The following is a 26,967-nucleotide window of genomic DNA, read 5'->3' as shown; positions in this document are numbered from 1 at the left end:
TGCCAGAAAGAATCACATGAACGATATGGCGTAAGGCATCTACTATGTTAAGAGAAGAAATAACTAAATGGAGCAGAGAGACCAAACACCAGGAATGACACCAAAAACTGCAAACTGAGTGAAACTAGCTGGCTAGCACGAACAGTCTGTCCAGCTATGGTTTCCGTTTGGAATGGGACAATCGATGTAGTATCCAAAATGCTTCTCAGGCATCCGACAAAAACAGTCTTTAAGTAACTACAAACAGTTCTGTTCATGTAGTCAGCTAACAGAACTATCACTTCCCTAAAATGTCTTTTCCACTTGCTCCTTTGACAGGTGCCTTCTCCTTTAATGTTCGCTCCTTTCCCAACCTCACTATTGATTAGCTTTCTTTCTCCAGTTAGCTGGCTAACATTCATCTATGGCTTCACAATGCTCGCCCAGCACAATCCATGATTTGCCAACACAAAGTTGTTACGTCGCAACATTGATCTTTGACTACGTTGAGTGTGCTTGGTTTATAATACCAATAGATTTGTTTTCATATGTTTGGTATGAAGTCTGATGTTATTGTATTGTGGAATTTCCACAGGTTCCTGCTAGTATGTCTACAGTAAAACATGTTTGGTCATTGCTGTTTTATTGTTGATGATGCATTGATGATAACTAAGGTACAGTAAAATACATTTGTCTGTCTTTAAAGCATCTCTCTTGCATCATCACTGATTATTATAATAAATAACAATCAGTCATAATGCCTGTATATTACCGTATTTAAGGCTGGCTAAAAACTGAGCGTGCAGACAATGAAAAATGTTGTTTCCTACTGACTGATGACAACAGGAAGGGTTTTTCATTTCACACACCCACAACTGTGTTTATCTGTGTGTGTGTGTGTGTGTGTGTGTGTGTGTGTGTGTGTGTGTGTGTGTGTGTGTGTGTGTGTGTGTGTGTGTGTGTGTGTGTGTGTGTGTGAGTGTGTGTGTGTGTGTGCGTGTGTGCGTGTGTGTGTGTGTTTTCCCCAGTGTCTAGTTGTGTAGGAGAGGGTCATTATCAGCTGTGTCCTACATGGATCAAGTAGATCACAACAACAGCCACGGGTCAATGCGCGATCCCACTCTCCCTTTATCTTGTATCTCTGTTTCAGTTGTTAACTCACACTGAGAAGAAGAAACAGCTTCATCAGTGAGAGCGACTGTCCTTCATCTGCTGACATGGATATGAGTTTCTTATGTTAAATGTTCTGTCATTTCTGTGATGCATTTCATTTTCTTTTCACATTTTTCTTTACTGTGTCTCATTTAGTGGTAAAATTTGCAATTCTGTCAACGTTTCTCTTTAATCTACTTTCAATTTCTTGCACCTCCAGTCACCACCCTCCCCAGTCTCTTTCTACCCTCCACAGTTTATGCAGATAATCATCTCTGCTGTCATTTCCACCTCTACCTTGATATCATCCATCTCTACTTCCCTCCCACTCCATCTTAATCTCTTCATCATCTGCTCCTCACCATCTCCTCTGCCCCAGTTCCCTCTTCTTTCGCTCTGTATCGCCCCATCTTGTGCTTCATCATCTTCTTCCTCCTAATCTCCTGAGTCTGTACAGAGCTTTAATAAGCCGACGTTTCCGCTAATGAAGTTTGACAACAAAAGATCGCCAATAAAATGGCAGGTGGGTCAAGAAAAAAAGAAGTGTAGATTATGTGCTGTCGGGTTACTCTGGTGCCCCCTTTTCCTCTGTGGGCTAACAGGAAGTGACACGTGTTTTTTAAGTGCCGCTGACAGGATATGACACTGCTCCTTACGTGGTGCCATCTAGGCACAGGGGGTAATTAGTGCTCTATCGACTGCCATGACATCAATCAGACAAGCTGTCTATATGCCAGTGTGTGCAAGAGGAGGCTGAAATGCTATCATCATGACGGTCAGGCGTAATATTATTCAGACAAGCTTTCTCTCTATCTCTATCTGTGTGTGTGTGTGTGTGTGTGTGTGTGTGTGTGTGTGTGTGTGTGTGTGTGTGTGTATGTGTGTGTGTGTGTGAGAGAGAGAGAGAGACAGTGTATGTGTCAGACAGAGTGAGAGAGGGAGTACAACAGGTGGGAAATTGACTGGCATAAAATCATGTAGGCAGGGTGTCTGGCTCAACAGTCCCTTTTTATTTTAACAGCTGAACGTGATCCACCACATCTGTAGATAGCAACTTCTAAAGGCAGATTTGTAGCTGATGTAAAAAGAGTTGCCTTGGGTTGGTATATTTAGATCATTTAGTGTAAATAATGCTGTAAATATACAGGAGGTATTGTGGTACAATAATAATTAATCAACTATGGAAAAGTTGACTTTGTACAATTATTGAACAGAGGACTTTTTCTTGCAGTGGCAGTTGATGTCCCTTTATACATGCCGGCACGGACAAGTGACTGCACTGATATCACAATTATTAATTAAAAATGATCAAGACTTGTGACTGAAGTTTTTACCTTCTGATTGTGAGCAAATATTGATTAAAAATTATAAAGATCTGGGACTACAGTTTTTACCTGTGATTATGAGCAGTTCTCCTTTGCTCAAATAATCCACCAGTATCACGTTAAGATGTCAACAAAACATGATTATTGCACAGGTGTGCAATAGGTTCTAGAATTGGTTCTAAAATGAATGGTGTAGCTGTACAACACATGCTTTGAGAGAGTGTGCGATTGAAATGTCAGATGCAGGATCGTTGAGTTGAGTCGTTGCTCAATAATTGAGTGTTCATTTTACTACCATGAGACATCTCGATTACTTGTAATACAACCAGGAGAAGACCTTGCTACTTGGCGGTTCTAATTGGAAGATCAACTGAGATGAGACAGCCTGTCAGCAAATGCAATAGTTGTTTTGTAAAACCAATAAATTCTGCTCTAAAGATTTCATCCATACGACAATTATGAATGTATATTGTCTTGTAACAAATGTGCACAGGCTAATGTTAAGTTTCAATGGCTTCTTGCATGTTGGATAAGTCTTATCTTCAAAACTGAGCCCGGTGTTACACTACACAAAGCATTTGCCAGCCCTGGTGGTTGTGGAGTTAAAGTATGACCAAAGGCAGACTTTATTGCTGGAGTTTAAAATGCATGGTGATACTGTGACAAGTCCTGTGACAAGTCCTGAGGCGTGATCCTGTTTCTATTTCCCTTTCAACAGTTTTTCTATTGCATTTTTCTTCACATTAGATTAAATTTTATTTTGTTTAAATTTGAACAGCCTTGACACTTAACACAATTTAACCCCAAAGTTCAATACCTGCCACACTCTGCAAGCTAGAGACAGAATTAAAGGTCCCATATTATCTTCTTCTCCTTTCGACTTTTCCCTTCAGGGATCACCACAGCGAATCAGTTCCCTCTACCTAACCCTGTCTTCTGCACCCTCTTCTCTCACACCAACTATATTGTGTTTTTTTTAATTCATGTCATTCAGCTGCCAGATGTCCAACTACACTGTATTTGAAATGTCTTGTCCCAAAGTGATCCGTGGTCCTCAATATCTTTGATTGAATATTGATGAAATCACTTCTGCCCCAAAAGGCTTGGTGTTAATGGGGCATGGCTCTCAGCTCCCTATCTCCATCCCTCTCTCCCCTCTGAGCTGCCTCTATCAACACTTCCCTCACCCCTCACGTTCATGTGCGCTTTATTTGCCTGAGCCACTTGAAAGTGCGCACACTAGCGTTCCATCTGGAACTTTTTTGAACTTTCGGTTACTTTACTACTACGTATTCCGCTCTTATTTTTCTCATTTTTGTCAGCCGAACACGACTTCGTCTTTCATTATGTAAACACTACATGGGCTGATCCCATTGAGACCACCGGTAAACATCGCAAAGAATTTACAACACACAGTGTTTGCAAAAGGGACAAAAATCAGTGGTGACGACAAGAGATGTTTATAGACAGGACGTACGCTGTTTCCCGACAATCGTCACGGACAATGGGAGATCGCAGGGAGCGATCAATGGCTATTGAGTGGGTACCATCCCTATTTTCCCTAGTCTGCATCCACTAACATACAGTGAGAAAAATGCAGGGGTATTACATCCTGTAATGGATACAGAGTCAGTCACGTGTATCTCAGTCAGATTACTGGTTTGGTCTCGACTTCTTATGACACAGGGAGCAGGGGAAGTTTGTGTGTGTGTGTGTGTGTGTGTGTGTGTGTGTGTGTGTGTGTGTGTGTGTGTGTAGTAGTTAGTAGTAGTAGTTAGCCAAATGCTAGCTGACTTCAACAGTTTGTGAGGAACTTTCAGTGTGTAGCTCCGAGCTAGGACATTACTGCACAATGCTACTGTAGCCTGAGCGAACTCCCCCTCGGGCATGTCAACCAATCAATATCGTCAATCACTCTGTCAAATAACAGAGCGCCGTTTGCGATGTCACAAATAGTACTCCAGCAAAATCCGATCGTTTTGATTTGGTCAGGGCCATGAATTCCTAAAACTCCAAATATTTCTTGATGCACGAAGTGTTTGTTACCAGATTGTTGGAATGTGATTTTCATAATAGGACCCCTTTAACAACCCAAATGACTAGGCAATGTGTAATAATTTGTTAAATAGAGCTTGAGACATAAAGACAACTATTATGAAAGGCTACCACTCCTCAAATTTAATTCTGATTTTCATAATACGTCATGCATGAGAACTTATTTAACTGTGTACATACAGTAGATGTAAAATAGCACGAATGATCCACAATCTAAAATTCTCCTTTGGAACTCATATATTTTTCTGAAATGTTTCTTCCGTCCGTCCATCTGTGCGTCCTTTGAAGAGCCTGAGTCTACGTGCCCAAGTGTCCTTCCACTATGTTTGTGCTCCACTCTGACAGGATGTTCTTTGCATTGAATTTATTTTTCAATGAGAACTACTCCTGCAAATACAAATGGCGGAAATCATAAATAAGAGGAAGCGAGTACAACAGAGTAGAGAGAGACCTAGAAAGGGTGTATAGAAGGAAGGAGAGCAAAGGGGAGGAAGCGATGGAGCGGACAAGTGCCTCTTGAGGGATTTTCCTTATTAGCTGGCCAGAAACATGCGCTTTGAGTCCGGAAAACACACACACTGGTCCTTTTCTTTTTTGCCATCATCACTTGGCCCCTACCTCTTCTCATTCCTCTCTTGTAGTCCTCTTCATATTCTCCTCTCCCAGCATCTCACTTCACTCCAGTTCATCCTTTTTTTTTTTACTATACCATATCTTTTTTTTCTCTTGCAGCCCTGGGCATGGACTGACACCGCCTGCGATGTCTAGTTGCTGGTGCTCACTCTGACCACTTAATTCCCTACGTTACGTGTTCAGCTTCCCCTCCTCTCTGAATCCCTTCTTTTCAGTTCCCTAGATGATCCACTTTTTCTGCAATTATTTGGGTCCACTCATGCCTGCACTTGGTGGAAAAAAATTGTAGTATTGTCATCCTCATCTCTTTCACTTCATTTTTAGCTCTAAACTTTCACTGACACTTACTGTTTTCCTTCACTAGTTCACTCTTCCTCTCTTCTCATTTTGTTAGTTTTCCCACTTTTTCTGCTCTCCCTAAACTTAGTCTTTCATTTTCTCTATTGTCTATTTCTCTCTTACTATTTTACAGTTAAAATCAGTTTTCCTTCAACTCTTCCATCTGTTAATTTTGTCTTGTCTTTTGTCCACTTCTGATTCTTTGTTGTGTACATTTGTTTAAAGGGGTCCTTTTATGAAAAACACATTTTTCATGTCTCTACATATATATAATGGTCCTCCCTAACCCGACCAAATCCTAGAATCTGGAAAATAAACGCTTCCTCCATAAATAGTTATTTGGTATCTTTTGGATTCATGACTGGACAGAATTGAAAATGATCAGATTCATGTGCCGAACACACACACACACACACACACACACACACACACACACACACACACACACACACACACACACACACACACACACACACACACACACACACATACATACACAAACACACACGAGAATACAAAAGAAAAACTTGGTCTTACTGTTAAAAACTGAAAAAGACGTGTGTAAAGATGCACACCTATTGGACAGAATGGACAAATAAAACAATAATGAACCAAAATAAAATAATTGATGCTGAATTGTGATATGCAATGTATGAATTTGGTTGACAATGTGTTGCAATGAGAGAGATGTTGTTGATTTAGGGGATGGGAACCTTACAAGCCAATGGCTTCTACCTGTCAAACCTTTTTTTTTTTTTCTTTCAGATATTGTTGCTGATGTTCCAACACTGATGAAAATGAAATCTGTTGTAATAACATGTCTGGAAAAAAGAAAAATAAATAAATAAACTAAACTAAAACTAAACGAAAAATCCCATGTTTCATTAGTTTTGGTTAGCTTAGCTTCCGTGTTATCCACGATCTCATTATCCATGACGATTTTCGGAAAACACAGCTTTACTTATCTCACTGGCCGGTCTCATCGTGTTTACACGAGTCTTTTTCAGTAGACTAAGAAAGCTGTTCCAATGCTTAGCACCAAGAAATCAACTGTTACATCATGAAAAACAAGAGCGCAAAACACAAGAAGATTTAGAGCGAAATATGTAGCAGCAAAGTTACTGATAGTTAAAATAGTTCCAGGCTACTTCGATCAATAGATCTGTAATGCGAGCACATTCACGTTTTGCACATAAACAAAACGCATGTGAACACGAGGGGCAGGGAGGTGTTGATAGAGGCAACTCAGAGGGGCGAGGGGGCTGGTGACAGACAGCTCACAGGTATGCCCCATTAACACAGCACATTTCAGAACAGAAGTGATTTTAACAATATTCAAACATATTGAGGACCACGGATCACATTTCAAATACAGTGTAGTTGGGCATCTGGCAGCTGTGTGACATGAATTAAAAAAGCATGATAAGGGACCTCCATATGCATTCCTCTTTTATTTTGTTACTTACCTCTTTTTTATTCTTAATCCTACTTAACCTTCCTTTTCTCACCCCTTTAGTTCAAAAACACTCCAAACTTCTCTCAAACATTTCCAGTGGGGTCCTTGAATCCACCTGCTTCTCCCTGTGTTTAAATGAGGTGGACATTCCACACTTCTTTTTATAACAATGCTATATAGTTTAACAGCTCATTACAACAGCCTATATGTACAGACTGTGTTTGATGGATAAATACCATGCGCACCTGCCGCAAAGCCTTGGATTTTAAACACATTTAGTGGAGGTGATTGTATAATATCAGATATTGATTGATATTTTAGGGACAGTAAAGTTATAATGAATCAGTGTGTATTTGAAGAAACATAATTAAACAAAAGTTGTGGTGGCATTTTTATTTTTTTATGATCAATAGGGACTTGGAAAAACAAAATTTATCATAACTTATGGAGTGCCCCGTGACAGTGGAAGTGACGCAATTGTAGACATCACGGTGAATCCATATTAGCGCTGTTATATAAATACTAGCAGGAACCCATGTAAATTCTATAATAAAACAATAAAATCAGACTTCATACTTCATATGAAAACATATGTATTGGTATTATAAACCAAGTGCACCTATCACAGATTTCTCCCACCAGCAGGCAGCGCATCCCTGTCTGGCCCAGAACTGGTGTTGGCGTCTTTGGCGAGGAACGTCAATGAATGAAAGAAAAAGTACATAAATAAATATATAAACTTTATGGCTCATAAAAAAAGAAACAAATGAACAAATATCCAACTGTCAAGCATTTTTATCAATGCGTCTTTGATGTGGAGTTGTTATACGTCAGAAAATAGCTGGTTTTAATCCGGTCCATTCTGTGTGAACATGTAGACACAGGTCAAACACACTAACATCAAAGTGCTTTTCATCACAGGGAGATGCCCCTGGACTCTTTTGGTTACAGCATCTACACGACAACACAGACCCGTCATTTTAAAAAAACTTCTTCCAGCGTTTATGTCTCTGCTGGTTTTGGGTACCTTGTTCAATGTGCATAATTTCTGTATAAGTAGAAGGATGATTTTTTTCAAATAATGGCTAAACAAAGAAAATCCTCTTCATAAATATTATGAAGAGGATGAGTATTTATTTTGGTGAAAAAATAAATATTCATTTATTTTTTTCACCAAAATATGTAAATGCAGGGCCCAGATTTGATTCTGTTGTTTTAAAGCCATGCATCTCAATGATACTCAAGTAAAAAAATACTAATACTTCGCTAATACAGAAGTTCAAATAAAACTGAAGTTACAGGTGCTCCTGAGTTAGGACCAACTGAACAGCTAGAAATCAGCCTGATAAAAATATAACAGCCCCTGTTCTGAGCTGGAGTTATATTTTGATTTGTCATTCCACCATTCAACAGTGTAACAACAAACAATTCATTCTCAATGGCCCCTCCATATAGAAACTGAAATTTATTCTTTAATACTGAACAATAAAAAATTACCAAAATGACACCATAGTATAGGTTCCAGCTCCCCGTGACCCACTGCGGCAGATACAGCAGAAGAAAATGAATAAAAAATTACCAAAATGACACCATAGTAGGTTAATTCCTTTTTTTCTTAAAAAAAACAAAACAAAAAAGGTGTATCTGGTCATTTTTAGTAGATAGATAGATAGATAGATAGATAGATAGATAGATAGATAGATAGATAGATAGATAGATAGATAGATAGATAGATAGATAGATAGATAGATAGATAGATAGATAGATAGATAGATAGATAGATAGATAGATAGATAGATAGATAGATAGATAGATAGATACATACTTTAATAATCCCAAGGGAAATTCAGGACATGTATTGCTTCTGTTCCGACTTCTACTACTTTTCACTTATATGCCACAGTTCACTCCAAAGTTCACTCCACAATCTCTTCAGACTGATTGTTTTCTAATTGGTGGAGTGCCAGAGGTTGTTGTTGTTATGGTAACCTGTGAGGGGCACTTAGGTGGTGGACGTAGTGGATAGGCAAGGATGGGATTGGGCATCCACTCAAGAAAGCCGAGGGCAGCACTCAAGCAAGGCTTGGGTGGTCACTTCAGAAAATTGACTGCGTATGTGAGTGTGTGTGTGTGTGTGTGTGTGTGTCTGTGTGTGTGTGTGTGTGTGTGTGTGTGTGTGTTAGAGAGAGATCTTAAATACCTCAATTTTGTGCAGTATGTCAAACTGTGTAAGCACAGAAAATGGCTTTATTGGACACTAAGGCTTGAGAAACATGAATGTGTGTCTGTGTGTGTTTGTGTTAGAGTAAGAGAGAGAGAAAGAGAAAGATAGAGAGAGAGAAAGACAGAAAGATAGAGAGAGAGAAAGAGAGAGAGAGAGCGAGAGGCAAAGTACAGTATATTTGTATTTAGAATTGGGGAAAAGAATCATGCTCTCCATTTCTAAATGGTCTAAAGAGCACCTTTTCATCCTCCCACCCCAGTTTTCTCACTACTTCCTCCCTTATATGAGGCATTCAGGCCCTCCAGTCTATCCATCTGTGTGCTGAGACAAAAGAGACAAAGAGCTGCAGGAGGGTTGAAACCAGGAGAACGACTGCACGTCCACATGAGGCTGACTAAATTAGAAAACGTTGCCGTTTATCTCTCTCCATTCAGAATGCCATCCACACTTGACACCATTAATGTAGTTAATAACAGAAATAGTTGAGATCATAAGTGTCAGATTTGACTGACATTATAACACAGAAGGAAAACACCTTTCAGTTGCCAATGTGGAGGCACTATATCATTTACTTTGTGTATTTGACAAGAGGGATACATGTAGATGTTATTTTTTCAATAAAGTGAAACATGAATGAAACGAAACGAAATTAAAGGATTTTAAGTGTCTGTGTGCGCAATAACTTTGCTAAATGATTCTTCATTAAACTTTGCCACGCATAAAGATTTATCCTGGCTGTGCTCTTTAGAAATTAAGTTCTTAAAACAGTTGATATTATGTATAAATTTATAATTTGCTTGAATACATCTTTGGAAAAGTGTGCAAGAAAGATATTTAGCACAAAGCTAACTGCATAAAAAAACGGAACAGAACAGTAGTGCCTCAGAATTCAGGTGTTGATGGTATAAGTTACTATATTCGACAGGCATTCAAATTAAATTCCTGCGCTATGACATGGGATTTTTTTCTTCATCTGGGAGAGGCACAGCCCAGAGTAAAATACTAAGAGGGCTTTTGAAATTACAAGAGATGCATCAGTAATAAGGAGCACAGTTTTCTAGCAAGGAACGGAACTAGGAGGCAGCCCAATGCTGATAGAGTCAGTTGCAGTACTGACAGCTGATGACCGTGTAACACAAGTGAAGTAAACAACAACAACAACAACAACAACAACAACAATTACAAAAAACAGAATTAGTTCATTGCATGTAATAACTAAAATAAGCCAATGAAGTCATATACTGTATGTAGCAAAAACAAAAGGAAAAAAAGAGGAAATCAGTTTCCTAACTTTCATAAAAATTAAAAAAAGTGTCCTGGAGTTGTGAAAATTCACATTACTTCCAATGTCTGAACAAACTGTTTATAAACAGCATAAAGGGAAAAGTTTGCGTCAGACAGGGCAGCCTGAGCCATATCATCCTTTAAATTATTATCATTATGCTACTTCATCAGGGGCGAGACAGTGCCTGTCTGGATTTTTAATATCCAAGACTTGTGTTCCCATAGACAATGGCTTACGTAAATATATGAGCTGTACGTTATTGTGTTTTTATGTGTTTTATTGTATTTTTTGTGTGTGCGTGTGAAAGGTACTGATGGCATTACAGACCTTTGTTATTTTGATTATCTCCTTTTCCTACATGCAAACCCTGCTCTGGCTTTCCTCAATATATAGTAACGCAAAGTCACACACAAACAGACGGACTACATTCCGTTCAGACACTGCTGATTGCTGTCAGCAAGTATCTGGACATCTTCCTATATGCACCATTGGCTTTCAGGACGTGATGAACACTGTCTCTCCCAGTGTTCTTTTCATAAAGGAAAGACATGGGAAAACCTCAGTAAATATTAAATAAAGATGCACAGTTTAAACAAGTTTAGATTGTGCGCACTGTCTAAAGCCCACCCTGGATTCATCCATTCATCCATATGATGATAAATTTGTTGAAGTATTTCACAACTTAATATTAAAACTCAGACCATGAGATACTCGCCTAATTACAGATCATAAACAATCCTTTCATATTACATATTTTAACCTTCTTTCTGAGTTTTATACATTTGGCAACGCAGAAAATTACACTATTATTTCTTTGTGTGTCTTAATGTTTCTATTTGTTTCATCTAAGTAAGAGACAGCAGGATAGATACACAGTGTCAGACAACATATCTATGAAGCCTGGAACTGTCCATCAAACAGGTTTTCCTTTGTTGCACAAAGATACGGAGCAACAGTGAAGTGGTTGTGAATGTGTGTGAGAGTATCTGTACTGGTAGATGTATTCAGAGGCAGGTGAGCTGTGACCGACATAGTAAAGGAAAGGAGAAGGGATGGTGGAGCTGAAAGGAACACATTGAGTCCTGCGGTGATTTTATTTCCACACACAACACAACACATGAGTGCACATGCGCACATACACACATCTCTCTCTCTTGCTTTCACACACATACACACAGTGACCTGTGGCAGATAAATCTAATTTACACAGGTGAGGGAAGAAGAGAAGGATACATATGAAGCATCAGAAAGATAATACTAGGCCATGGAGGTGAAGAGGTATGAGAGAGGAATGGAGCAGAGAGAAACCAGGGAGGTCCTTCTAACTCTAACTCTAACCTTCTAGCTTGGGGAGGGGTTGAACAGATACAGTAATTCACACCAGACTCTCATTGAGAGTCCTATACCAGTATCCTGAGAGGGTCATGATGCCTTACCTGTCATTGGCAGGAGCAGGGAGAGGAGGAGATGTAGTTCCAGCTCCCCTTGGTTTATTGACCTTGGCATACAGCCTGTCAAGAGGGTCATCATCAGGGATGGCTACAGGGTCATTACAATGACCGCCATGGCCTGGAAATATTGAGGGGCCTTGTGGGGATGGGGTACGGGTGTGGGCTTGCTGAATCGTACTGTAGGGAGGGGAATGAGGCAGCAGGTGTGGCACTGAAGCAATATTTCTGTCCCTGAAAGATTGTATTCGGGCATAGTTGGGATCCGCTTCGTCATCCTCGACATCTGGATACTCAGGCCTGCCACCAATTTGCTGTTCATTGGGTCGGTGGTCTCTAAGCTCAGGATGGGGTGCCTCGATTCTGAGAGACAAAGGAGAACTGATCAAGACATCATTCAGAAACGACAAGCATGGAGTAACAAGTGGTGAAGTGAATGAAAAGAATGAGAAATCAAAAAAGACCAGAATGAAAATAATTGGTTTCTGTTTCTTCCATGAGAATAAAAAGCGAACAATCCTCTTCAATCACTGGGAAAATACCTACAGGAATATAACTACTTACTATGTGAATCTGTTTGTCAGCTAATTTAAAGCACAAAAATCATAATTGTCTCATCTCCAGAAATCGCCCCACCTTTCCCGCTCATCCTTCATCCGTTCCAGCTCATGACAACTCAGAATGTCTGACTTGAGCCGCTGTTGAGCCGCTTTTGCCTCTTTTGCCTCTTTTTTCTTCCCAAATCTGAAAAGACAGAAGCAGGTCGACAAAAGAAAGTCAGAAACAAACAGGGAAAACCATCAAAGAAAACATACATTCCAAATCAGAAATGACACATCCTCCACACCTTTGGTGAGCATAGCACGGTGAATGTGGTGGACATGACCACTCAATTTCAAATTGTCTTTCCATTGGAAACTCAAAATAACTACTTTAATGTCACCATTTATTTGAAACATGGTGCTGTCATCAATTTAATAAAAAAACACATTATTTTAAAGAGGTCCTAGAATTAAAATCACACTTTTTCAGGTCTCTACATATATATAGCGGTTCTCCCTAACCCGACCAACTCCTAGAATGTGGTTAACAATTGCTTGCTGCATCAATAGACATTTGAATTTTTAGGAATCGATGGCCCTGACCGAGTCAAAACAATCAGAGTTCGCTAGAGTTGCCCTTAGTGACGTCACAAACGGCGCTCTGTGATTGGACAGAATGATTGACGATAGTGATTCGTTTACATGCCCAAAGCATGGCCATCCCGAAGTGGAATTAGTTCAGGCTATGGTAGCATTGTGTGGTAATATCCTACCTCAGAGCTACACACTGAAAGTTCCTCACAAACTGTTGGACTCAGTTAGGATTTGGCTAACTAGATAGGTCCACTTCAGTCATGTGTGTGAGTGTGTGTGTGCGCGCGCACACATGTGTGGTTCATGATCAGGCTATGTAACAGTGTGCTGTAATGACTTGGCTCAGACCGACACACTGAAAGTTCCTCACAAGCTGTTGAAATCAGCTAGGACCATGGTTTACTTTGGGGTAAAACATTTCAAATACAGTGTAGTTGGACATCTGGCAGTTGAATGACATGAATTAAAAAAAGAACGGGACCTTCAAATATCTAATTTCCACTGTTTTCAATTCAGCATACGCCCTAAAATACCATAATATCTTGTACAATATTTGTATAACCTGAATATGGTGCTGTGAAACCAGATAGGAATCATACACCACACTGACACTGATTATGTAGCAAACATAACCAGTCATCAATACCATTCTGAAGCCAACAGTGTAGATAAACATCCTAACTGATTACGGCATATCAAAGTAAAAGACATCATATACAGTTGTATTGAAAAGTTTTTCCAGATTTCAGTAAAAATATATCATATAGCAGACAAATAGAGTAATATTTGAGAAGTGAAATTAAGTTTATAAGATTTACATAAAGTTTCCAATAATTACTTAAACAAAAGTAGGCCGGTAGATAAATTGGGCACCCTTGTTTATTAATTTGAAAACCTTTAGCACTAATTTGTCTTCTTCTTCCCCTTTCAGCTTTTCCCTTCAGGGGTCGCTACAGCAAATCAGTTTCCTCCAACTAACCCTGTCTTCTGTGTCTTCTTCGCTCACCAACTACTTTCATGTTTTCTTTCACTAAATCCATAAACCTCCTCTTTGGTCTTCCTCTAGGCCTCCTGCCTGGCAGTTCAAAACTCAGCATCCTTCTACCAATATATTCACTATCTCTCCTCTGGACATGTCCAAACCATCTCAGTCTGGCCCCTCTGACTTTATCTCCATAACCTCTAACATGTGATGTCCCTCTGATGTACTCATTCCTGATCCTATCCTTCCTGGTCACTCCCAGAGAGAACCTCAGCATCTTCATCTCTGCTACCTCCAGCTCTGTCTCCTGTCTTTTCCTCAGTGACACTGTCTCTAGACCAAACAACATCTCTGGTCACTATAGCCGTTTCCTTACTTTTTGCAAAGTCAACCACCATTTGTCCTTCTGCATTCCTCTTCTGGATACCAAATCTGCCTATCACCTCCTCATCACCTCTTTTTCCTGCACCAACATGTCCATTGAAGTTTGCACCAATGACAACTCTCTCACCTATAGGTATGCTCTGCATCACTTCACCAATGTCAAACCAGAATTTCTCCTTCTCCTCCAGCTCATCCTACCTGTGGAACATACCCACTAACAACATTGAACATCAACCCTTCAATTTCTAGCTTCAGACTCATCACACTATCTGACACTCTTTTTACCTCCAGGACATTCCTAACAAACTCCTCTTTCAAGATAACTTCTACTCCATTTCTCTTCCTATCTACACCATGACAGAACAACTTGAACCCTGCTCCTAAACTTTTAACTTTGCTACCTTTCCACCTGGTCTCCTGGACACACAGTATGTCTACCTTCCTCCTCTGCATCATGTCAACCGACTCTCTACCTTTTCCTGTCATAGTTCCAACATCCAACGTCCCTACTCTCAGTCCTATACTCTTGGCGTTCCTCTTCTCTATCTTCCTACGAACACACTTTCCTCCTCTCCTTCTCCTTCTTCGACCAACAGTAGTCCAGCTCCCACCGAACCCTGTAGGTGAACAGCACCAATGGCGGTCGTTGTTAACCCGGGCCTAACCCTAACCCATAAAACCCGGAGAGAACCCACGCAGACACGGGGAGAACATGAAAACTCCGCACAGAGCAGGACTCAAACCCAGAACCGCCTCGCTGTGCCGCGATAGCGCTACCCACTGCGCCACAGTGCCGCTGCTATATGATATATTTAACTGAAATTACTAATCCAAACAACCAGTGATTTATAAAGGAAAATCTGGAAATTTTTCACGGGTGCCCAAACTTCTTCATAACACTGTAATAGTAAAAGACAAAAATACAAATTGGTCTACGTCAGAGCATGACGTTCTTTGACTTTGACCATTCTGACTTCATAAGTGATAACCGGGAGTGTCTGGTCATTCTTGGAAGTATCAAGCAGTTGGGCCAACAACTGTGGTGTGTGTTCTGTATGTAGAGGGTTATGGCAGTCAACAGTAATGCAAACATCACTGAATGAACTATGATTGGTTCCATAAATTAGATATATTGATTGGTGCTGACAGTATGTACTCAATGCAGTCTAATCCAAATTAAGAGATGCCGTACACACAATAGACTTAGAGGCTCATTTTAAGTGGCCACATATCAATACACAAACCACATTAGTCAATACAGTTTGTGTGTGGTCAGCATCAAGAGCACAGTGCACTACCGGACAAGGATTTACCTACAAAAGACCATGAATCACACACACACACACACACACACACACACACACACACACACACACACACACACACACACACACACACACACACACACACACACACACACACACACACACACACACACACACACACACACACACACACACACACACGCACACACACACACACACAAACACACACGCACAATACTATACCAGATCAGTTAATGTCACCCCTTTAGTGCACAGAGGTGTATTGCTTTATTCTTTTTCTCCCTAATCCCAGGACAGGAATAATGCCATTTTTTATGCTGACAATGGTCTGATTTATATTTTTAAAGCCATTCGGCAGCCTGCTTATATGCTGATGCATTAAAAAAAACAGACTACTCATTTAACACTGCAGGAGCCGTACAGTGAGATGGGTATGCTTATTGAGTCAGTCAGACACACTAAATAGTTAATATCTCCACATAAAAACCATGACCTTATAATATGCTTTTATTTGATTTATGTACTGAATTTACTGATGTATTAGTCTGCTGTCTACACTGCTGCTTCCCGGTGCTGCCAATGGTTTTGAAGTATCACTGCACCTGCATTATTTAAAGCAACGTTCACAGTCATTTTAAGGCATGAAGTCTTATGTGTGATTTTATAGTTTGACCCGGTCATATCAATGCATTGCCATGGTATAAAAAAATGGTATAATATTTGCGCTGAATTAATATAGTTTTATAACGTGCAGAATGTTAAAGGCAGTGAAGGGCTTTAACAGTGTGTGTGCATCAACACTGTGGATGTGCCTCACAGGGGACAAGCCTCCCTCTAATTACTGCCACTGTACCTATAGCATTAGACGCTTACCCTTTCATTCAACTCTCTCTCTCTCTCTCGCTCTTTCTCTATATTGCCAATCTTTAACCAGCCTTCCTTTTTACCTTTTCCTCCTTTATTAACCCCGGTACTCTCCTCCTTTTCACTCATTGCCCCCATTTCAGTTTCCTTCCACCCATAGCTTACCTCACCGTCACCCCTTGTATTGAAGCGTCATTCTCATTTGGCATGTCACCCCTTGGCACATTCCTCTCTTAGCGCTTAACCTCTCCTATCCCCTCCTCTATGTTGTCACCCATGTTTCTTCTCTCACCTCAGTTTTTAATAAGGAAATTTTAAAAAATTAAGATGAATTGGGGTTAATCATTTCTAAGAATTGTAGTTTTCAATATCTAAACCATGGATCTAAAACACGGAACAAGCAGCAAGCAAGATAATAAAACATCTCGCAAGCCACTGGGTCGAATATGTGGTTGAAATCTGCTTCACAAATCAAACTCAAAAAGTGTAAGATTTAAAATAGCAAAAACTCTTGGAAAAAAAAGAGTAAATGTCAGGATGAAAAAAATCACTTCCCAATTTAAATGGAAACTCAAATGAATAGAAGATTCATCATCAATGTTTACCAGACACCTGAAATCTGGGACACAAGCTGGGAGTCATCAGGTAATTGTCCTTCTGGGTCAACGTGACTTCATGAGAGTCAATCTATTAGTAAATTCAATTATCTGAAAATAACCACCAGTGAGTAAGAAGGATTTTCAAAGACTATAGACGACAGCTTAGGAAGGCCTCCTCTGTCCCTCCTACTTTATATCATAATTGCTGGGCTGTACTAAATAAAGACATGGACGAAAGGAATAGGAGAAGAAACACAACAATTCAATAATGTGTACATGTTTTGCATATATAAATCCTTTTGAAACTAAGCATAGGAACGATAAAATACATGTGAGAACAGATAAGGAAACTAAAATAAATAGAAAGACAAAAAAGACATTGTCTTTTAGTTTGACATTCAGCCGAGCATATTTATGCATGCAGGAATGAAGAGAACAAGATTATTTAATTAAATAAGAAATAAATTGGTTAGTCTGACACACACCTTCCACCTTTTCCTCCCGCTGCACTTCTGTATTCATGTATTGTGCAGAGTAACTCAACATGTTATATTTCTATTTCATTTCTTTCTTTTCATTGTTATAGTATAAATTTCTTTTTCATGTTCAGAATTTTAAAATCGGTAATTATCAGCTAAATTACCATTAACAAAGTGGAGCCACAGCAAAAAACTTGCTAAAAAAAAAAAAACTTGCTAAAAAAGGTGCTAAAGGTGAAGATACTTTTTCCTCATTTTCAATTTTATGTTGTTTTATTTTTTTTATTTTTTTTTATTTTATATACTGGTTTGATCCCCGAAGGGAAATTAAGAAAGAAGAAATTTGCCATTTTATTATATTTTTTCTGTGATGTGAGGAAATGAACTGACTACAAGTCTGTTACCCATGCACACCAAACACAGTGTGTAGCCTGAACAACCAGGACATTATGGTTTGAGCATAATTCCAGTGAGAACAGTCCATTGCTTGCCAGTTAGACAGAATAAATTACCTCTTATTCCATCATTAGAGTGAACATGATGGTTCTCATGAATATTCATGACCTAACACCACAGCCTGTATGTATGGCTGTATGGCTACTCATCTGCCTGAAAAAGATTTAATTAGAAACACATAAAGACATTTCTGATAGCCTCCATCTGCGTAGGGAAAGGTAGAATGAAAACCAAACTATTTGGTCAGAGGTCTAAATAAAGGAGAAGAAATTGTGACCTTTGGAGAATTTTTAATCGGCAACTTATTGTTTCCTTCTGAGGTCAATGTTGCTGAGCTCCCAACATCACACGATCCATTCCAAACTGGACTGGAATTTATGTAACTTCATATTTTATTCTGATTTAAAAAACAAGTCAAATTGAGTACAAGATAATGATTACATTTTCTCCAATCTGTGCTGATGGAGTGTAAGAGAATATGTGTTAAAATATCAAGTTTAAACAATGTATAGTCAGTTCAGATCCCTCTTTCTTCATACACCATGGTTTGAGAGCCTGAGTAAGCCCGACTGCTGGGCTGCTTTCGGTGTAAGACAGCTACTCTTTAATAATTCTGAATTAGAATGTTGGTTATCTTATCATTTCTTCTGCTACAACAGGCTTTTAACAGAATTGCTTTTTAACTTTCTCTTTTCTTTTGACTGGTTCGATTAAAACGCATTTACAATAAATAATGTCTAAATGCTATCCTAACAAGAAGGGAACCTTGACTGCTGAGATGTGTGTTTTCTTTTTTTTTTTTTTTGGAATAACAGTACATTTTCTAATAACGCCTGACCTGGTTGCTTTGCTACTTTTGGTCAAAACATTCATTGGGCTAAAAATATATCATTCTACTGACAATAAACTGCTATGAAGCACACACACACACACACAACAAACACACAGACATGCATCTTGCGATGACGGGCACTGAGTGTTTAGAGGGTTGTTCCACACTTTGCCTCTGAATGGTCCACGAGGAGAAAAGCCTCTCACAAACAAACGGAGAATGAGTGCAAACATCTGTGGCTCTCACTTCGCCTATTCTTTCTATTCTTCTGTTCTTCTCTCTCTGTCCCTCTGTTGCTTCATAGCCACGCCTCCCTTTACCGTCATTGGCAAATGACTCCCAAAGGGAATGGATGGATGACAAGTGTGCTTTGATAACAAGCACAGGCACACACACACACAGACAAACATACATGTTAGTAGACAGACAATGTGCATAAAGACAAGCTTGTGTGCAAGTAAGAAAAAGCACACACAAACACACACACACACACACACACACACACACCCACACACACACACACACACACACACACACACACACACACACACACACACACACACACACACACACACACACACACACACACACACACACACACACACAAACAAATGATTGGCAGGAATGACACAAGTTTGTGACACCCCAATGACTTCCTGTCATTATTCTTGATTGGCAGATGGTGGGCCCTTCCTTCCTTTCAAGCATGCGCTGTCTAATAATGAAACAATGAAAAGCGATGTAGGGTCAAAAGCCCTGCATAAAGAACTTGAATCAGCCTTGTCGCACTAATTTTAGGTTGCCTCTCCATTAACATAACTGTGATGTTTCAAGCAGATATAAGAAAAGCATATGTTCACCAATGAAATTATCTCGAGATATGAGCTTTTTCCATTAAGTGACTAAGTTCAAAAGTGAAAACTCAATGACAAACAGCATTTTCACATTTAAAATAATTAAAATAATTTTAACCTGTTCCATCCTTGTAAAAAAGCCCAAACCCTTAGTCTATTCACACTGTTATACATATAGTGTACAGGTCCTCAAACACACACATGCACACACACACATATTTGGCTCAATGACACATCGGCAGTGCTCAGGAGGTGAACTGACACTTCTCCACTGCCAATTCACACTCCAAACTTTTTGATCCACGCGTGTCGTGAAACGGCCACCCTCCGGTCCCAAACCCAAGACCTAGTGGACTGAGGTACTGCCACCCTAGAAAGAACTACACACAGTCACAGTTGATGTTGTATCCATCCACCAACTACAGTTGGTGTCCCGAAGCATAGCTTGGATCTCGGACATTGCTTGTATGTCGAACAAGAATATAGACAGCTTGTATCTCAAATAACTCATATGTCCAGCTGCTCGTATCTTGAGGTACTACTGTAACTACAAAAAGCATCAGATACTGATTTGGAAACTATCTTTTAATCAGGTAATATCTGTAAAACATCACCTGAAATTTTCCCCTATTACAGGCTGATTCAGAGTCATTATTGTACTACTAAATCGTGAGCAATGATGAAATCATGGAGCAAAGCCATATTAAACTAATATTCTTGCTTTTTCAGTAACAAGAAAAAGAAATAAATAAAGCTCAGAATGGTCGCAGAAAGCATCCCCTACCGAGATGGGCTAATGGTCCCCACGAAGGGGCACTTTAAGCTAATAGAGGTGCCTCATTATGATCAGTTGCAGAGGGAGGGGCAAAAAAAAGGGTCGAATATGGAGGAGTTTCTAATTTTACACATGAATGAGAGGTGAAAAAAGGGGAGCAGATACAATGCCCAAAATTAAAGGTAGTGGTTTCACTGAAACCTCATTTTATGCTTTTTTTCTCTTTCCATTTTTAGTTGACAGCTGATTTTCAAAGTTATGCTGCTTTTTAACTTTTAAGTTTTGCTTTTATAACCACATATTATAGAATGCATGTACTTAAGTATACAGGTCATCCTGCTTATATTCAGTAATCACATATGTACAGGCAAAAACACACATGTGCGCCCACAAAGCAGAGAAAATAGGAACAAGACGGATATGAGTCCAGCATAAGTACAACCAAACAGGCAAACATGAATTTATTTACATAGATTCTAATAAATTCACACAATTTAAATCTCAAAAGGAACAGCGTGCACATATACACAGATCAAGCACCTCATAAATATGATGCACTGGCAGCGGCAGTCCTCCTTTGGTTCTGGTAGATCTAGTACATTCCCAGTCTCACCTAATAGATTACCATATTCTCATTTGCACAGACTGTCTCTTCATCGCCTTTTTCACAACCAGCTCCATGGAAATGCACACACCCACACCCACGTTCACACACATATAAAAGCATGCCTACACACTGGCACCCACGCGAACCAAAAACCCAAACTTAATGCTCTATAAACATTATTAACATGGGTTGAGAGTATGGTTCTCTAAGCTGTCTTGTCATCTGTGTGTGTGTGTGTGTGTGTGTGTGTGTGTGTGTGTGTGTGTGTGTGTGTGTGTGTGTGTGTGTGTGTGTGTTCCAGCATCAATCGGCATGAGCAAGAAGCATCAATCTTATGGGCGTGAGCAAGAAAACACAAAAGATGTAGAAGTTCATAGAGGACAAAAGGACAACCCAACACCACTTTGTATTGGAAGCTAACGGGCATGTGGCCAGGCACACAACCACAATGAAGACTCAAAGCAACTGCACTATAACAACCATCTGACTGTGTGACCAATGTTTTATCACCATGTGAATATTCATGATGGTGAGATAGTTACCACCAAGCGCGCACACACACACACACACAACACACACACACACACACACACACACACACACACACACACACACACACACACACACACACACACACACACACACACACACACACACACACACACACACACACACACACACACACACACACAGATGATTGGCATATCTGAATGGCAGGTGGCAGCAGCTCAGACGATGGAGCCAGCTGTCCACTTTAAAGGGCATTACAAACAACGGTTCAGTCTGACTTCACGCCTGGGTTAACAATGCAAATGAAACATTACAATAATTACAGTACACTTCCTGCAGTTTTACACCTTCCTTTAAAGAAGTACAATTTAGTAAGGGCCTTTTGGGAATAGCTTTGAATGAAGAAAATAAATTAAACAGTACAGTATAAAAATATATATGGTGAAGAGATCTCTGTGAGTCATCTGATAGGGAGCATTTACATCTCCTGTTATAAAACCAGACTCTGGTGTAAGGTTGAGTATCTCATGCCACCTCTCCCCCAGACCATTAGTCCCATCAAAGATGGCCTTGAATGAATATGACAAATCAGCAGCTTGGCCTAGATTGAATGGTTCTGAATACCACCATTTTTACATCTCAGTAGATCACCATAACACACAATCAGGGGAAAATAGGAAGCTGAAAAGAGCAGTCAGAGGGGGAAAAATATAATGTTAAGATTGTGAAGAAGACAGAGATTACACAAATGTTAAAAAAAAAGAGTGAAAGAAGAAAAAAGGTGAATATTACTGGGCTATAATCCAGGTCTCCTTCAGGTGATGAGAGATGGGGCATGTGGAAAATAGTCCTATATATCCTTGGGGGTATTATACGGTTCCTTGAAGCACTTGAATAAGTTGGTGGGTGGATGGAGGAAAAGGTGCTTATAGTGGAGCAGATGGATTTAACTGGAAATATTCTTGGGTGTGCTGTGTAGGCTGTCCAGACCATTATCAAAGTGGTAGGTAGGCAGAAGTGAGATGGTTGAACACTGCAGGAAAGGACTGGTCGGAACTGAACTCAGAAACACTTCAAACATGGCAAAGATGGTAAAGACAGAGTGAGGGCTTGAAGGAAATGGAAAAAAAAGACATATTTAAGTCTGTTATGGATTGCCTTGGAGCTGTGAACAGAAAAGGCACAGTAGAAGGTTGTGGAAAAGATGGAGGTAGATGAAGAATGACGGAGAACCTCAGGTGTGTAATGTGTTAATTTATAAATATATTACCTATATAAGGATATACATGTAATATCCATATTAACAAAATGAAACAAAAACTGAAAACAAAAAGTGCAAATGCCTTGAAAATGACACGATTTAGACAAAATGGTTAAATTTATTTAAATCCCAAAGACACATACATAAGGGACTCTATCTGAGCTTTATGTCAGAGAACAGTAAAAATGGTGAAAACCACTTCCTTCCTGGTGCTTTAAAGTGTCTGCCTCCATGTTCAGACATGGTAGGATTCATCAGATGAGTGCAATGCTGAGGCACTAGTTACATCCCGCTTCAAAACGGTGATGTGTTGTAATTGTTAGTGTTCGTGTGTTGGTCTGTCCATACGTTAGTCCACCAAATATCTTGCATACAGAAAGATGAAACAAAAAGCACATTACTCGGGCAGCAAAGAAGATGAAAATGAGATGATGACCTTGAGAAAACTACGTCAAGGTCAAATTTAAACTTTTGTACACTCGGGAATCAGATAAGATAGAAAGACGAGGGAGAAGGCCAGTGTCAGTAAGACCATAGATCGAAACACTAGCTTTGATCTATGACCTATGCAGGTAAGTCAGTATAAAATTTTGAATTCAGGGGTGTTGCCGGATGTTGCAGTCTGTGACTGCCTTGGTTCTAGTTCTATTTTACATCTGTTGAGTGAAGGGTAAAAGAGTGAGAGCAGCTGTAAGTTTAAAATATTATTCCAGTAAAGAAACAGCCTTCTCTGTCTAAATCTGCATCGCAAAGGGTGTCACAATTTCAGTTGATGATTCCATTAACAAGTTAAGTGACCTCTCCTGTTCATCCCATTATAGTGTAGTGTGATTATAGTGTGAGTCTAATCACAGTGTAATAACATAAATATATTGTACGAACAAGACAGGCCATTCATTGGTACAGTCTCATTTATATTTAAAGACTCTCAACTGAAAGCTTCATAGCCAATCGCTTGGATTGATCTGTGGTTGTGGTCTGTCTCAAATCATAGAATAGAGCAGGATGGATACCAGTTTTAGATTTGTGTTAAAGACTCTTTCCACCATTACTTTTTTTGGCTGCACATTAACAAATCGAAGGAGATCTTCGAGTTTAGAGGGGGCTCATTTAATATTTGGCTTGAAACCAAAATGTGGTTACTGTAGTTTTCTACCAAACAATCCATGATTTTTGTGCCAATACAAGACCTCAAATATTAAGACTCTCGAAGTCATGAACAAGCAGTGGTGCTAAAGGACTGTTTAATTTATCACCCATAGATATTCAGGTGCAATCCTATTATGTTATTAACAAATGTCAATCAAACATTGAAGTAACTAGAATCAAAACAGTCACCGACTGCAACATCCCACAACACCCTGATTTCAAAATGTTACCCTGACCTACTTGCATAGGTCAAATATCAAAGCTAGTGCTCTGACCTACTTTCAAAGATCAAAGCTAGTGCTCAGACCTGCTTTGATCTATAGTCTTACACTGGCCTTCTACCTCATCTTTCTATCTTATCTGGTTTCTGAGTGTAAAAAAGTTTAAATGTGACCTTGACCTAGTTTTCTCAAGGTCACTGTCATCATGTCATTTTCATCCCCTTTGCCACCCGCATAATGTCCTTTTGTTTCATCTTACTATCTGCAACGGTTGCAAAGATGTTTGGTGGACAAACTAACAAACGGACACATGAACACTGACAATTACAATACATCACCACTTTGAAGTGGGATGTAATAATGGATTAGATTTATTAGAAGAATTTCTACTCATCCAGTATTTTTTAAGCTGAACAGAAAATGAACAGAACAGAAAAGTGCAGTTCACTCAAATAACATTCATTAACTGTGATTCTATCATTATGACTGTGATTCATGCATACATCTCGTGCTTAAGATAGAACTGTGGGAATTTATTCACTGTTTCATATAATCATCAGAGTATGCACCACTGTTTTCACTATCATGCTAAGTTCTGTGACGCTACATAACATAAAATGTACGTGAAGACCGATGCTGATGAATATACTATTGCTAGGTCATCCAGAGTTCATGAAGCCAAGCTATGGAAACAAAAGGAAATTTACTGACCTGTGCAAACAATCTCATGCTGTACTGCTATACTATTATTCCATATGTAAATTACATGAAACAAAACTAAAGATGATGTAGAATGTTGATATTGGTATAAGCAAAACTTAAATTTTTGTGTGCTTAGAATAGCACTGATTAGCCTTGGCTTTGTATGTTTCATTCATTTCTTTCCTTGGTACGACAATAAGCATGAGGACGTTAGATAATTGTCTTCATAATCTTTGAGAGAGAGAAAGAGAGAGAGAGAGAGAGAGAGAGAGAGAGAGAGAGAGAGAGAGAGAGAGAGAGAGAGAGAGAGAGAGAGAGAGAGAGAGAGAGAGAGAGAGAGAGAGAGAGAGAGAGAGAGAGAGAGAGAGAGAGAGAGAGCATGTACTGTATGAAGATGGAATTGACAGTTTTCAAAGACAAATATCGGAAATATATAACCTTTGACAGAAAGCTGCAAGGTAGTTTGACCAGACAAACCAGAATCCAGGGAGAAGCAAAAGCTATTGAGGAGCAAAATAACCACCTATGGTGGCGATGTCTGGTCAGCTGATTGACTGTCATTAATGTATTACCCGACTACGTTTCTTACATGTGCTCTGGTTAAATATCATACTCAGAAGGAAAGAAAGACTTGGAAGGAAACAGCATTGGTCCCAATCACTGTGGTTAATTGGTACACATTAGTGTAATTGTCTCATATTTTGCTTCAAGTAACAGATGTGTGATTTATTAATTCGATAACATCGGACATTAAAATCTCAAGTGTTTGTTCTGTGATCTGGTTCACATAGACTGTTTTGTAAGTATTTTTTCAGACCAAATTGCAGGGAAGTGTTTTTCCAAAGATCTGTATCTATCTAATAAGCATGTGAAATCCCATTTCTGGGAAGAACTATGTTGACGAAAGTGGATATTAACAAGGATTTAAGGTAGAAAGCGCCAACTGTTCATGGGGATATTTTGCCCCTTTCATTCTATCTATCAACAGCCCATTCACCCTGAATGATATAGTGTTCAACTTAATCACATGAAATAGTTCAAAGAGATACTGTGCAGACACTGTTAAGGAAACTGGGGCATAAGTCTTAGGTCTTACAGGTCTTTGTGCGCCTGAGGAGAGGGGAAAATAGCTCACTGTTAAGGTTTGGGGGTCATTGTCACTACCAGAGTATAAAGCTTGACATGTGGAAAAACTGGGTTGAATTATGCAACCCTCTTGGGAGAAAGAATATTTGCAATTATGGATAAACCCCAATATTCTCCTTATGAGATCAGACAATGTTGTTTTCCATAATATAATAATACACTTACAATAAAGAACAGGCGTAAATAAATATTAAAACTGGCAGCAGATCTAATAGATTAATTCATTATATTAAAGGTTTATCATCACAACTTCTATACAACTCGACACAGGGACTTACACCACGACTCACCTTAGGAGACTAAAACCAATTTTTTTGCTCTTCTTCTCAGTCTCCTCTGACTCTTCAGCTTTCTTTTTCTCCTTTTCTTTTCCTTTTCCCTTGTTCTTTTCCTTCTTCTTTGTTTTTGATTTCTTCTTTTTGTCCTTTTTACTTTTCTCCTCCATCCGTTCCCCCACTCCCTGTCGAGAGGAACTACTCGGGGGGGCGTCCGGGCCTGAGCTCTGCTCAGAACCATCATCTATAGAGACCGCAGACAGGTGGGAATTAAAAGGAGTACAACAGCATTTTAAAAAGAACCAAAAGTAGACAAAAATTTACCACTAAGTTTCTCTCTATTTCTGATTACAATGCCTGCTGGGATACCAACATGTGATACAATTAGCCTGAAGCACTGCCAAGAGTTTGCCACAGAAAATTTAATTTACTGAAAAATGATCAGATGAAACAGCGAATAATGAGAGTGACATTAGGATTCACCATTTGTAAGCCAAGAAAGCTAAAATTAAACATCAAAAATGTCATTAAATATAAAAGAATTTATTTGGCA

General features: G+C 39.3%; 1 protein-coding gene across 5 annotated transcripts in view; it reads right to left on the bottom strand.

Moving 5' to 3' along the window:
• pard3bb (par-3 family cell polarity regulator beta b) overlaps window positions 1-26,967 on the bottom strand; it is a 187,273-nt gene that overhangs the window by 55,377 nt on the left and 104,929 nt on the right. For all 5 annotated transcript variants that reach the window (XM_068328667.1, XM_068328663.1, XM_068328665.1 and 2 more), the window contains 3 exons: window positions 26,430-26,658; window positions 12,533-12,640; window positions 11,885-12,259 (listed from right to left, as the gene is read on the bottom strand). In XM_068328667.1, the coding sequence (XP_068184768.1) occupies window positions 11,885-12,259; window positions 12,533-12,640; window positions 26,430-26,658 (712 nt within the window). The remainder of the gene's footprint in view (window positions 1-11,884; window positions 12,260-12,532; window positions 12,641-26,429; window positions 26,659-26,967) is intronic.

The sequence above is a fragment of the Antennarius striatus genome, chromosome 12 (genome assembly GCF_040054535.1).
Source record: "Antennarius striatus isolate MH-2024 chromosome 12, ASM4005453v1, whole genome shotgun sequence".
NCBI classification, from domain to species: Eukaryota; Metazoa; Chordata; class Actinopteri; order Lophiiformes; family Antennariidae; genus Antennarius; species Antennarius striatus.
This window is presented reverse-complemented; position numbering and strand designations above follow the sequence as displayed.